This window comes from Diabrotica undecimpunctata, chromosome 3, assembly GCF_040954645.1.
Source record: "Diabrotica undecimpunctata isolate CICGRU chromosome 3, icDiaUnde3, whole genome shotgun sequence".
NCBI classification, from domain to species: domain Eukaryota; kingdom Metazoa; phylum Arthropoda; class Insecta; order Coleoptera; family Chrysomelidae; genus Diabrotica; species Diabrotica undecimpunctata.
Genome location: NC_092805.1, coordinates 92,963,188 through 92,979,297, shown reverse-complemented (window position 1 = coordinate 92,979,297; position 16,110 = coordinate 92,963,188). Strand labels below are relative to the sequence as shown.

At 32.2% G+C, this 16,110-nt stretch overlaps 1 protein-coding gene across 2 annotated transcripts in view; it reads left to right on the top strand.

Moving 5' to 3' along the window:
- Positions 1 to 2,007: 2,007 nt before the first annotated feature.
- Positions 2,008 to 16,110, top strand: part of LOC140437061 (bis(5'-adenosyl)-triphosphatase enpp4-like) — a 71,003-nt gene continuing 56,900 nt past the window's right edge. For both annotated transcript variants that reach the window (XM_072526309.1, XM_072526308.1), the window contains exons 1-2: positions 2,008 to 2,442; positions 5,905 to 6,045. In XM_072526309.1, coding sequence (XP_072382410.1) covers positions 2,098 to 2,442; positions 5,905 to 6,045 — 486 coding nt within the window. In that variant the 5' untranslated portion in view covers positions 2,008 to 2,097. The remainder of the gene's footprint in view (positions 2,443 to 5,904; positions 6,046 to 16,110) is intronic.

Sequence of the window (16,110 nt, the reverse complement as noted above, 5' to 3'; positions counted from 1 at the left end):
CCCAACCGCCTCCATGGCGGTCATGCTTGGACTTCATCCATTACATATATGCATAGAAAGGGAGGCCAAGGTCAGGGCATACAGAAGCAAATAAGATATCAGGAAGCAGGGCAAAATGATACCGGAATCAAATCTGGAGAGATAATTAAAAAACACCCAGAGCTGGAAATAGTAACAGATGCAATGCAACCTAAATATAATTTCAAAAAGCGGTTTATCGTCCTCTTTCCAGTCAGGGACAAATGGAAGTCGAGTAAAACGAGTCTCATAATGGCAGATCAGTCTTGGTAGACAGACGGCTCTGAAACTGATTAAGGAATTGGGGCTGGGGTATACGGAGGGAAACCAAGACTAAGCCTTAGTGAAAGTCTAAGAATATATGCTATAAAAATATGCCTATAGGAACTAATCACAAGGAACTGCATGGACAAATCTATAAAAAGTATTTCTGGTAGCCAGGCGACATTAAAGGCGCTGGAATCAAACTGAGTTAGTTTGAAACTGTGATCAAAATATGATTCGGATCGGAAAAAGTAATAAAGTAAGTTTAGTCTGGATGATAAAACATAACCACTGGTAAAATGGTAAAAACAACTGGGACTTAAATAGTCAGAAAGCTTTTATACGTGAACCTTCGAAGAAGAGATTTAAAGATCTATTAGATACGAATAGGAGTGGTCTGCGCATTGTCGTAGATCTCTCTAACAGGATACTGTCGCCTCAAGGGGCACATGAACAAAATCGGACCGGCAGGAAGTGCAAATTGCAGTTTCTGTCAGGCTGATGAGATGGCGGAACACGTTCTGTGTAACTGTCTGAGGGCTAACTAGAATACGCCTCAATACATTTGAGCATTACCTACTCGAGCCCTATGACTTTGTACAAGTGTCACCTAAGTTCATAATAGATTTCATTAAAAAGGCTGGGCTGAAGGGACAATTTTAACCTAGGGATAAGCCACAATAGACCTCTTAGGTCGAGTGGAGGGGTGCTAAAGCGCCCACTCATATAATACCTAACCTAACCTATTGGGTACCGGTCATTGATTGTACCTACAGACCCTAATATGTGTTTTGATTTGAGACAGTTTTTCGTATTCCACTGCAAGATAGCAACGGCGTTATGTCTTCAAGAGCTAAATAGGCATCAGAAAACATGGCGATGTATCTTTCACATGTTGACAATTCTCCTTATTCTCAATTGGACGTGATCGTTCCTGTCGTCTGTGAGTAGCAAAATCGTATTTACGGAAAATCTCTTGGTTGCAAGGATTAGTAGATATCTCAGGGGTGACAGACTTTAGATAAGCTGTACCTAATAATTACACTCTCCTTTACTTTTCTAGGAATCAGATATATGTATATCAGATGAATAAAATATAAAAGATGTTTTAAATGAATGGCCTTATTTGTTCTGTTCAACATGCTGAGTATGGCATCTACTTTGATTTGCACTGTTAGATAAAACATTTGTTGCTAATTAAATGATAGGTAGGTATGTACATAAAATCTCTTGAATGTCGTTTAAGTAGGTTGGTGACGATGCGAAGAATATGACGTCTTTTTTCATGACTAAACACAGAAACAGGAAGATAAAAAAAATAAGAGATCGTTGGCTTCGGCAACATTTCGAAAATATCAGAAAAAACGGAAACAGTCTTGCAATCAGAGGTACTAAATGTTGAAATAAAAATCTGGAAAATATAATTAAGAAAAACCGTTAAGTACTGACGACGTTAAAACTCGAAGCTAAATGATTAGGAAGTAATTTGTTATAAAACAAAAAATATACCTGTTTTTGGTATATTTAATTATTCATGGAAATCTATATAAAACTGTAACTAAAACTATATATTATTTTATTATTTTCAATAATGTATTTTCTTTCCTTCAAATTAAAAATATAGGGATAGATATCCTTTCATAAAAGTTCTTCTTTCTCTTTTAATAGATTTATCTTTCTGTCAAACATGACACTGACGTATCTGTCATTGCGATTGTTGTGTCAACTAAAAATCAAAACGAAAAGTAGATAGACATCAGAGGGTAGCCAGTTCAAATAAATACGTAGTGTATACTTAATATATAGAAATTGGGAATGATATTCAAAATTACTGTAATATGTTCCTTACTACACATGGTATATTCAGTATCGCGTCATCCAATACTAATAATTGTTTCCTATGATGCGTTCAGATATAACTTTTTTGAAACAAAATTGGTTCCGAATATGGAGAGATTGAAAAAAGTTGGAACTTATGCTGATTATTTAATAAACGTGTTTCCAACGAAAACATTCCCCAATCATCACTCTATTGCCACAGGATTATATACAGAAACTCATGGAATTGTAGGTAATAGTTACTTTGATACAACATCCAGAACGATTAAAAGAATAGGGAGCGACATGTTCAATTATAATAAAGATATTATACCAATATGGGTAAGTGTTTTTACAGTATGTTTACAAGATTTTTCAATCATTTCACCATATCACCAATAATTATTTTTTGCATATTATCTACATATAATGTGTAAGATCGTTTTGGAACTTTTTTTCTCCCATGAAACCATTATATTATACCTAGCATTTAATTCGTCTATTCTTTGATCTATTAAGACTGAAGTTTTTTCTTCTATATAATCCAATCCAAAGTCATACTAGACATAAATTCTTTTAATATATTGTGATGTTTTCTTCAATTTTGTCAGCCAACACAATTTTCTCCAGTATACCATTTTTGCTACTAATATGTTACATTTGTTTTTTTGTTCTATCTGGAACCTCCATTATGTTTTTCTTGATACTTTATACTACAGTTTCAAGTCAAACTATTTGACTTGTTAATTTTAATGTTTTTATTGTTGTAATCATTTATATATCATATTATGCCTTCTTTATTACTTCTTTGTTATTGACTATAAGAACCTATCTATCCAAGTAACATATTTTGAAGAAACTGTTGCTTAATAATGCAGAATTATAAGAATCATATGTGTGAGTGAAATTACTAAAAGCTTCTGATATGTCCCATGCCACTAATAAGTCAATTAAAAAGAACAGAAAAGTTCCAGGCACCTTTGATATCAGAAACAATCACTTACTTAAATGTGAAAGAAATAACAGTATATAATTAATTAAACTTTAACCATGGAGTGGATGTTTGTATTGAAAAGTTATGTTGTAGATTTTTTTACAAAATCTCTAAATAAGAAAAGATCCTGAAAGAATACCAAACTGTAGCCTAGCTAAGAATAATATGATAATTCCAATAAGTATCTAAAAATGTACAAAATCAAAAAATTACTTATTATTATTCTCAAAAGATTATTGCCATGTATCTAATTCTAAGTACTAGTCAGTGGAGATGGGTGATGAGAAGCAGCACATTTAGACAATTAGAAAAAAAAAGGAATAGACCATGATGAACCAGATAAAACAGAAAAGTTGCCAAACTATATCTACCAAGATATCAAATATGATATGCAAATAATAAGAAATCTAATAAGTAATAACAAAAAACCACAAATTGAAGTCATCTAAACCAATTTCAAGCCAGTAATGAATAAGTTATTGATTCAACTGTTACCTACTTGATTAAAATTCATTTTATGTAACAATAAAACACTGAAAACTTTGTTTTCAAAACGTCCACAAAATTTATTATCATATCTTATCACCACAGCTGTTTCGACAGAATGCCCTTCTCAAAACTTGAAAAAGGCACATTTTGTAGAAATTTTGAAAACAAAGTTTTCATTGTTTTATTGTTAAATAAATTAATAAATAACTAAGTTAACAGTTAAATTAAAAAAAAATAGCATTATTAAAAATAATAGCAGATAAATACACTATATCTTAATGGAAGATATAATAATATCACAGAAGCCCATTTATTGTAAATTAACTGCTTATTTATCATCATTATCATCACTGAGTTGACAACCCTTTTTGGGTCTTGGCCTGTTCCAGAGTAATTGTCCTCCATTCTGATCTCTTTTGAGCTTTTTTCTCAAATTATTAATTTTTAAGATTTTTATATAATTTTCTTCTACTTGTATGTATCTCAGCTTCAGTCTTCTTCTTATTCTGTTTCCTAATACATTTGGATTGCAGTTGTTTGCTTAATAGATTTATTATCAATGAATATTCACCTCTTCACTTACTCTGCAATGTTGCCGTTTATAAATTGGGTATAGATTTAAGGCAGAACATTAAATGTAAATAAGAAACAATTTATGCAAAAAACGTATTTACTTATAAAAACATATGGCATTATTCAAGAATTAAAAAAATAAAAAGCAGTTTTGTCAGTAAAAAGAGTTAAAACAAAATAATCTTTATGTCATTTGTTGTTAATATCATGCCTTGGCATTGTGGTAATTAAATTTTGAATATCCAATTCGTCCCATATTGTATGAAGAGCTGCACTAAGTTCAGGCAAGTTGTTTGGCCGGGATAGCCAAACTTTAATTTGTCTTCTCAGTGTCTTCCGTCAATGTTTGATTTTAATTGGGGCCAGGACTGGAAGCGGACATTCCTGATGTAGTCCCTTTTTCACATCTATTGTTTCCGTTAATTCGTTTTGTATCCAGATTTTACTTTCTACTTTTAGAGCTTCTTTTATCAATAATATTAGTTTTTGTTGGTATATTTGATTTTTTTATTTTTTTTTTAAGAATTCTCTGTGTATATTTTTAAATGTTCTTTTGAAACCTATGAATAGATGACGTGTGTCGATGTTATATTCACATGTTTTTTTGAGGATCTCTATTAGAACAAATATCTGTTGACTTCTGCCTGCAGACGCCACATTGGTATTTGCCAAGTAGTTTTTCAGGTTAAGCCTCTCATAAATGACATTGGACATTATTGTGTATGTTGCGTTCAGCAATATGCTTCCACAGTAGTTTCCACATTCCAGCTGATCTGCTAATAATACCACTACTTCACTCCATTCGTAACTGCTTATTTAACCATATCTTTATCAGCTCATATATTGTAGATTTAGATTTAGAAGTGTTTGTTTTTGTTGCTTTAAAATACAGGAATTGCTTAAAGTAATAGCTCTCCTAATAAATGAAACATTTATTCCCCCATGACCATTGGTCATCTGGCCAGAATAAAAAACAACATTTTTTTTTCACTATAAGTAACTAGAAAATTAACATTAATTAACAAAAAAAATATCATTCTAAAGCTATCAGTAATGCAAACATATTGTAAAAAAACTGTAAGACAATAAAAATATTCATTAAAAAGTGCACATGTACATGTCTGTTAACAGTGGTTATAAACTGTTGATACAATTTCTTTATAAATTGCTGCATTTGGCAGTAACATCCTACTCTGTTCTCAAATTCCCAAGCAGGATACTTAGTCTCACCACGATTCACGTATACTCAGTTCACCTTCACCACACATTATTATACACTCAACAACATAACAAATTAAGTTTTTAAATTAAGTACTTTGATAAACACAAATTTTGTAAAAATAAAAGTGCTTTTGTGACTATGAACAAATCAAATATAGTTTATTTTCCAACTCAAAAATCGACAATTTACTTAAATATCGAATTAGTACCTGTTTCGACAATGATTGATAAATCTAAGTATATCCACAACATTTAGGTACTTAGTGGTCTGTTTTAGTTGTAACCATTTATATATAGTTAATACCTCTATTGGATCATCTATTTTTCTGAAGCAAAATTTATACTATATATATTTTCACTTTTTCAATTGATACATGATCATCCAGCTCTGTAGCTCTATTATGCATTTTTGATTTCATTTTTTTTTGTTTTTTTAACTTATTTTTAACTAGCAGTGTTGGTAATAAATGATCTCAAAGTTTCTAATTAGCCCTCCGTTATAAAAGAACAAACATTATTGGTTATAGAGATGGAATGAAGACCAAGGTAATGATAGATATTCTGCATCTATGATGTGGCCTGGTGCAATTTTTCCTTACCAAGGTAAAAACATAACACACAGACAAGCATTTGATCCCAATATGGACTGGTTTCAAAGAGTTGATATGGTAAGTGCTTAAATTTAATAGATATATTTGAATGAGACAAATATTTATAAGAATGTGAGAAAACTTTTTAAAATATTATTCCAATATTAATGAAAGATATTACTTTTAAGTCTTAAGTAGTGTGTTTTCAGTTTTTTTTTAAATAATTTTTACATTTTAGTTGGTATTTATTTTTACATATGTATATTAAATAGTAGGAATTCCAAGAATTCTCTTGTAAAACCTTCAACGTTTAGAACTCGTGTTCCATAGTCTTGACCTCATTTACACACCATCCATGCTGTGGTTTTCCCATTCAAATCCGCGTTTCTTCTACTTTGGATAGATGTTTTCTGCGCATTTCTTTTTGCCTCAATTCAAGGGGTGTTATGTCATCTACTAAGCTAATTGCGTGGTGTTTAATAAATGTTTCGGACTGTTGCTGAAATAGTTTGCTAAATTAGCAATCTAACATTTTACCCATCTTTATTAGACTTTGTCCTCCTAGATAGCGTCTTGGTGTGGAGTGTTCTTACTTTACGCTGAAGATTTCTCACAACCAATGTACTCCAATTAATGATTAGCCAAATATGCAGAGTATGCGTATGTCTTTAGTGTTAAACAAATTTTAACTGTACACAATGAAATTTTTATCCTTTGTGACGAATCTTGTCTTTGTATTTAACACGCAGTAGTTGTTACCACGCCGTGTTAATTGATTTTGTTTGTCTAGATAGTTTATTAATTGTAAAAAATAGTATGAGATGCGGTCTATTATGTGCTACTGTTTGGTCTGTGAGGACAATACTGTTCCAATATAGCTTGTTTTCATATTCTAGCATACTGTACATATTGGTAATAAAAAGATGGTTGACATTTTTATCTTGTTTAGTAGTGAAGGGTTCGTAGGGAGTATGACTGTAACCTCGACAGTTGTGTTTTGTTTCTTTGATAAATAGATAGAATTTATTCATCCACAAAGTTTACACAATTCTTACAAAAAATGTATAAATCTTATCGGACTAGTCAAAATTTTAGTACAAAAGAGTACAATATAAATAGTAAAAGTACACATGATTAAAATAAAACAGTGATTACAATAAAATAAATAAGAAATAAAAGTTACAAATACAAATTTAGAACTACTTATTGTTGCAAAAATGTTAAAAATTTAAAAATCCATCAACACTGTAGAATGTGTTGTCCATTAAAAAAAAATACACAGTTTGGTGAAAACCTTTATGTGAAGAATTACTGAGAGTTAATATATTGACTATTTTATTGTAACATTTTATTCTAATATATTCAGGTGCATGTTGGGATACACCTAATCTAAAGAAAGGTTGTCGAAAATTTGATTTACCACTAGTATCATGTGAGTGAATGTCCTCATTTCTGTCAAACTTGAGCTTGTTTTCCTCAATGTGCAATATTAATTGGAAAATTAAAAGGCTAGGTAGTGTTAAAATATTAGACTTCTTAAATAGTGGCTTGCAACTACCTGAAAATGGAACACCATACATACTTCTTAAAACTTTCTTCTGAGCTATAAATGCCCGTTCAAGATGAGATGAGCAACCCCAAAATATTAAGGCATACTGAAGTACAGACTGGACTAAACTAAAGTAAATCATTTGCAATATATCAAATGAGACTGTTTCTCTTAAATTACGCATTATTTAGCTACATGTACTTAACTTTGCTGATACATGATTTACGTGAGTTCCCATGTAAGTTTATGATCTAGGGTTACCCCCAAAAATTTCGTTGTAGTATAACTTTCTAATGATTTGCCGTCCACGTGTAAATAAAAGTCAGAATTTGGAGTTAAGTTTTTTGGTAAGAAACGCATAAAATGTGTTTTTATTACGTTGAGCTTGAGTCCGTTATTTTTACAATATGTGCTCAATTCAGTAGACGCAACATTGGTATTTTCCATCAGTTGTATGGGTTCACTGTGAGACATGAGAATATTGGTATCATCAGCATACTGCACAATTTTATCTGGCATTGAACAAAACGTGTTTAGGTCACTTACAAATGATCATTGGTGTTAAGAGTAACTGCGTAGAAAATTGATTTTTCCAAAACTCCTAGAATGACCAAATAGTGTATTCAGGGCTGATCCTAGCAGATGTGTAGCTCATGCACCGCACGTGGGCGACCAAAACAAATTAATCAATCAAAATTATTACGTATTTCTCAAAATAAAAATACTTATCATAAGTCGAATAAATATGCTGAATTTTAAATAGTTATTAAAAAATAAAAATATCCAAGTCCAATTTTTTCCATGGCGTAGAAATTAGTGTATTGCAAAATATGTCAGTCCAATATTGTCTACTCGTTACGTATATTGGCATATTCCTCATTTAATAGCAACATTCGTGGCAGTGGCGGCAATACGTTTTTTTATTATCAGCAAAACTGGTATCGGCTTATTCATAACACCTTAATAATGTCAATAAATGGAGGATATCAAAACTCATATTCCACACCACTTGGTGCAGCATTGTTAAAATAAGAGAATCAATATTTCAGCCGAATCTATTCTGAATCTATTCGTAATAAGATAACACACAAATATTAATCACACAGAACAAATAACGTTTGCCATTAGTCTTGTGAATACTACTAATGGTAAGATAGATATGATATTTATTATTTCCAGTAACTAATAGGGATTCTTGATATCGATGCTATCACAAGTGCCGTGTATGGAGCGCCATTAATGACGCTGTCAGGTCTAGTGCTGACATTTCTAGGCGGGAAAGTTGTATGGATGGTATTAGACCTAAACTAAACTAAAAGACCTACAAAACATATTAGTTCATTAAATGCCTTTATTGAAGATTCCATCGGAAGCACTAAAACAAAAATAGGTGCTAAACCAATAATTAAAAGTCTAGAAATATTTAAATTTTTGTTTACATTTGCAATTTGATATGCCTTGTTATCAAGTTTTAATGACTTAAGTAAAATTCTTCAAAATTCTAAATTAAAGATCGCTATAAGCATTTAAGTCTTAGATAATCTTAAAAAATATTCGGAAGTCCAAAGATCTTACAATAGTTTTAAAGTATTTGTCGAATTAGCAAAAATGCTTGCTACATATTTAGGTATTGATCCTGAATTTCCTATCCTATCCTATCTATTTCATATCCTATCCTAAGTTAAAGAAAAGGTTTGTCTATTTAATTACGAAGGCAGTGATGTACCAGTTTCAAATCCCGCACAACAGTTCAGACTGCTTGCTATTTTGCAATTCTTGAACAGGCCATTTCCTCGCTAATTGAAATATTTACCTTATTATCTGAGTTGTATTCAATGTTCTGCTTTCTGTATGAGTTTCATAATATTACTAATCATAACTTTATGAAAACCTCCATGGACTTTAATATTAAGTTATAGGTACAGAAGGAAGAAAGTATCGTAAAAGATACAAACAGTACACAACGCTACAAGAACTTTATTCAAACATATTTTCCAGGCTAAAATCAGTAAACTGCAATATTAGAAAGAAATTTCAGTAAATTTAACATTATTAAGAACTAATATGACACAAGGAAAACTTACAGATTTGGCTATCATCTATATCGAACACGAATTCTCTGAAAAAATTGATATTACCAAAATTATTGACAAATTTGCTTTGCAGAAAGCTAGAAACCTTAGTTTATAAATAAATATTAGGAATATTAGTCTTTGTAGAAGGACTGATTTATATACATTTCGTTTCACGAGATTTCTGCTTAAGTACTTTTTGTTATTGAATTGTATTTACTGACTAGATACTGTTGTTTTGAATTTCTAATTATAAAATGTCTATTTTTATTTAAAATGTTTTATTTTTAGTATAATTGGTAAAGTATTTTTTTACTTTTATAACTGTGTTGGCCAAAAAATATACTTTTGCGTTTCAATTTTTTTTGCATTTTTATTAGTGTTTTACTTTTATTATTAGACGGGTAAATGAGTTTATGTCATCGTTAACTATTAATAAAAATATGAAACATTCTCTAGAGGGGACGGCACATTAAGTCTTTACACACGGCCGACTCCCTAATATCGGCTCTGAGTGTATTATAGCATTTTCGATTATTACTAATTTTGTATCTCCGTAGGCGGCCTGAATAAACGGAGTTTTTGTTTTATCTCTCCAGGTATTGTTGGGGTGTATTGTTTTCTGGATTATGTTGTTAGCGTCTTGAAGTGCTAAGCATTATTTCTTAAACCATTTTGATTACTTTTCTACTTCTTACTCCTCGAATTTATTTTGTAATTTGTCCAGTATATCTACGCAATAATTCAATCTCCTTTAAGAGACATTTTTCGCAGGGAGAAATTCTATCGTTCCGATTTGAGTACGTCGTATTATGATCTTAATGTTTATAACGTTAGCAATTGATGTGACTGCACAGTAATTTAGTATATACCAATATTCCAATGTATGGGCTTCTACGACATAATTGAGTACTGCGGTGTTCACAATTTGTAACAGCGCACCTAGCTAATTAAAAGAATTTATTTTGGGGAGCGGAGGCTTGCTAGCGGAGGTTTCATTGAACTCTAACGACAGCTGCCATTTTGCTTACCAAGCTTTACTTCATTCCGGCCTCTCGTAAGAGGCGACTAATGGAATACCACGTGTCTAGCAGCGGCGATAGAATCATGCTGGGACTTACCTTCTGCCTGTCGTAAGAAGCGCTATTGGAGAGGAATGAGAGGTGAGGGCCGTCGTTTGAGGTGTCGAGATCGCGGACAACCACAGAGGACGAGTTACGTCTTGGTGGACAGTTCTAGTATCCGAGACGAGCCCCCCTGGGATCACTCTACTCTCATTCCACATAATCTAAATGTATTCAAACGAGCTACAAACTCTAGCTGCAAACTCAGCTAGATTTAACGTTGTGGCACATATACACCCTGGAGGTTAGTGGTAGAGGACTAGGCTTCTCGGCGGCTGCTACCTGTCATACGTGCGAGGCCGGTACTATAGTTCTATAGTTCGTCTGTGGTGGATCACGGATGGGTGTTCACGTTGCAACATTGTTACTACGCGGGCGGGGGAGGGGAGGTGCAGCCCCACGCTAGCATGAGCATAACACCCCGACTGCTGTCGGACTTACTCGTAGAGGCGGGGTCTCGTTAACGGTTATATGTCGAAAGGCCAGTAGGACCAGAGTCTTACACCCCCTTTACATGCAGTTCACTTTAGCACCCTCAGCAGTGAGCAGGGAAGTTGGCAGCATGAGTATGTAAATACGTCGCTCACACTGCCATTACTCATGCCACTGCCGCTGTCGTACGCTCCGTCATTGGCAGTTTTTTTAAAGAAAATCAAAGGACTTGCAGTGCGAGTGACAGTGATTGCTCACATGCTGCTCGCTGTCTTGTCGGTGCACGGACTTATTCGTTTATTGTTTGGTAAATTTTTCGTTAACTATGGTTGAGTGGAGCAATGACCAAGTGCTGATGTTTTTAGAGCTATATGCTAGTGCGAGATTGTTGTGCGATTCTTCACCCAAAAACCACAAAAAAGCATAAAATACCCGATGCGGATTGTCCTTTAAATTTAAATTTGGTCCTTAAAACGATAGTAATTCCTCTACAAAGTTCCGGCACAATCAGCTAAATTGCTGGTGATGATACTTTAAATAAATAATGCAAACTTTGGTAACTGTCCACAGTGGCCAAATAATGTAATATTATTGCCAAGCGTATTTTTGGTGGTATTGGAATTCTTACTTTGGTCTGTTTTTTTTTTCATCATGGGCTTAATTTTTTGAAGCAAAAATTCTCCGGATTCCTCACAAGTCAGTTTTTTCAAAAGTCGACGTTTTTTTTCTACCTCAATGGTTTTTAAAACGTTAAGATAATTTCTATGCCCTGCATTGCTGATGGTACAGTGATGCAGCACTGTGGTAGCTTTATGTAAACAGTCATTTGCCATAAATGCTACCGAGGAATTATTTCGGGCAGGACCGTGGGCAACGCGAGTAGCAGCAGCAATGGCTGCATGTAAAGGGGATGCACAAATCATACTTCATGTAGATGATTGTATGACAGGGGCCAGCCTCCTCTACACATTATTATCAACGTAACGTCCAACGTCGACTCCAGACTTGCTCTGGACAGCGACCCGTAACATATTATGTTATCACCATTTTCACAGGTGTGCATTTTATATCTACTGCCTTTTCAGTTTTGTTCTCTAGGTGTCGGTGCTACGAATACCCAGAGAGCATTCCCCATTCGCAGGAGGCCGCGCCCGATACAATATCTGACAAAAACTCCTACAGGGTAGTTATTATTACATTGTTTGTTCTGTCTATTGTGGTTCTGTTGAGTCTTTTCGACAGAGCAGCCCTAAACTGACAATCTGGCTCTGTATTCTGCAATACAATACTCTGCCGCTGTGTTATTAAATCTTGTGGTATTAAATCATATTCATTGCTTGCTACCTAATAATCTAGGTATATGATAAATGACTTTTATTTTTATCTTTTGTATTTAGTATAATTTGTTAAACTAAAGTTTTGTATTTTAGTATAGATTTTTATTTATTTTATTATATCGTTTATTATAAAACTAATAGAAGGTGACTGAATTAATTCCTATATTTAATTTTTATTTCATACGTTATCGATTGCGTTATGTCGTTATATACGATTTCTACTGTGTTAATGAACGTCATATGTATTCTACAGCTGCCCAGTTGATTATAATGAATTTTCTAATAGTTTGTATAATGTTGTTTATAATGAACGTCCACCTAGTCTATATAAATACTTCTGGTGCTAAGTCTGACGATTACATTAACATTTAAAGTATCTACAAATAGGGTGTGCATCTAAAATTTAGTAAACCATTTGAATTTAGCTACCGCCGCTATCGATTATTCTCATTTCTTAAAGGAGAATTCTTATTTTGAAACTTGTTTGTCCAGACATTCTTAAATACCTCTTGTTCTTTGTTTAGTATATAAATTTTTGTTATGCCAATGAATATAATATATGGATGAATCATATTTAAATAATTAAAATCATATGTTAACAAACTTAATTAAGTTACACGAAAATAGTAACAAAATAAAAATTCGAAGGGGTGTCAGACAGGGTGATACACTATCACCAAAGCTTTTTATAACTGCCATAGAACGTGCTTTTAAAAAATTGGAATGGTATCATAAAGGGGTAATTATCGACGTGGAAAGAGTACACCACCTGAATTATGCTGATGACATAGTTTTGATAGGACATCTGCAAAGAAATCGGTTTAAAAATAAATATCCCCAAAATAAACTAAACAAAATACATGACGAAACTTTGTATGCCTAGTAACAATTTAAAAATTCAGAAAGGCGAAGTAGAAATTGTTGATAAATACATATACATTGGACACGAAATTGGAATAGACAAGGACAACCAAACAGCTGAGGCATAAAGAAGAATAGACAACATACCGATTGATGTGAATCGGAAAGTCTTCGATCAGTGTGTTCTGCCAGTATTGACCTACGGTGCGGAAACACTGTCCCTAACAAAAACAATGCTTTAAAACTATGAGTAGTACACAGAAGGATGGAGTTTTCAATGATAGGAGTAACAATAAAGGACAGGATCACAAACGAAGACCTATGAGATGGGCTGGTCACGTGGCAAGGATGAAGGATGGAAAGTGGCCACGCAAATTAAGCGAATGGAGAGCAACGACAGATAAACAAAATAGAGGAAGACCACCTACACGATGGCAAGATGATCTGCGAAAGATGACGAAAACTTGAATCCATATTCCGCAAGACCGTGCACTCTGGATACAAACAGGGAAGGAGACCTTCCTTCAGTACAACGGGCTGATGATGATACTTAGTGAAATATAAATAATCCTAGCATCGCTCTGAATGACTTGATTAAGCTTTGGTATACAGTTTACTTTAATCGCTATCGACATAACGATTAAAGAAATTCTTCGTTAGAGATCCCTAAAAGTATAGTCTGGTAATTATTTTGCTACATATAATTGCCAGACTAGCCGCCGGTACGTTTTGACTTTTGATTTAGTTCCAATCTATTTATAAGTCTCTCTAACCACGAGTAGACAGGGTAGACCATGTACGTATGGGTACACCCATTAACACGTGTAAGAGAATGGTAAGAGACTCGAATTAAATCCAAACGCAACCGTCTAAATATATATATTTTATCCGGGATTTTTGTATCATTTGGCGTTTATCGTGAGTAACCTTACAAAATTATCTATTTGTATCCACGACCTGTTTTTTATACAAGTATTTGTTTTAAACGAAAAATATTAATGTCTAGAGATCACTTAATCGCTTATTAGTTAAATACTGACACATTATAAGGGAAAAATAATTTATTTTGTATATTTGTTTGCTACTACATAATTTGTTTACTACCATACAGACGCAATATTTTGTTTTATTTATTTTTAAATTGTTTTGAAAGTATATAAAATATAAATATTTATGCCGTATATTTGTTATTGAAACAATAACTACCAACGAAGATTAATCACCCGGGTAATGATTAGGTAGGAACATACTTTTTATGTATGATTTAATTGAAATACCTATTTGGTATTTCGTTTATCTCATTATTTTATCTAAATGATGCGACTTTTAGAATTATATATATATATATATATATATATATATATATATATATACATACTTATATATATATATATATATATATATATATATATATATATATATATATGTATATATATATATATATATATATATATATATATATATATATATATATATATATATATATATACATACAACACAGTTTATTAGGGCTGCAGTCAGTAGGTTTGGCCGGGATGTTATAGAAACACTCTTTTGACTTTTGGTCGAGCTTTCGGAATTCTTTTATTCCTTCTTCAAGACGTAGTCGTTGAGATTATTTTTGTAAAGCTACGACACTCAACATTAAAAACACACATATAAAATATAACATTTAAAATAATGGACAATATACATTTTAAAATTTAGTTGGAAAGTTAAAATTTTGTTAGTGACATCTTTTCATCATCATGTCACATCAGATTTATTGACTCCAACCCATCCAAAACAGTTATATATTTGTTCCAAACGAGTCACAAGTACTTCTTTTTTCTTATATATATATATATATATATATATATATATATATATATATATATATATATATATATATATATAGAAAAGAAAAGAAATTTAATCTTTGCAGATTAGTTAAATAGTAAACTCTTAAATATTGGGGAAATCTGCAAGAAAGACTCTAATGTGTATCAATTGTTTCGCCGAACGGTTTCGCCAAAGAGAATTAATTTGGCTCCTTCAGGGCTGAAAGAGAATAAATTAATTAGCTACCATATATTATCTATTAAAACATTATTGATCTTACCGTAACTTAGAATTGTAGAGTTAGAATATTAAAAAACTTAGCTAGTAACATAGTGGTGTTTTTTGTTACTATGTGCAAAAAAAGTTTTTTTGTAAGGTTTGAAATGTATGGTAGCTTTGAACTTGACACGTAAAGGCTTACCCAAGGTTAATCGAAAAACCCAATGTAACTACATTTAAAAGGAGGTAATTCTTTGAATTGTCGGCAATAACTAAATTTTTGATTTTTAGATAGTTTAAAAGTGAGGTTCTGTTTTAGCCAGAACGCAAGCGCTGACAACTTCATTGTTCTTATGAATCTTTATGTCGTTAAGGTTCATTGGTAAAAAACGAATGAATTTAAATCCCAGTATAGGGAAATATTATTTTGATTTACTTTATTTAATTATATTATATTGTTCATGTATTATTGCATCTTATTGAGATGTATCTAAGAAAAGCAAGGGAATGTTATATATTTTTTTGTGTTAATGAAAATTAATTATTTTCATTAACACAAAACAACTAACATTAACATTTACATTCCATTAACATTCCATTAACAACTAACATACCTTTATAATTAATTTTCATTAACACAAAAAAATATATAACATTCCCTTGCTTTTCTTAGATACATCTCAATAAGATGCAATAATACATGAACAATATAATATAATTAAATAAAG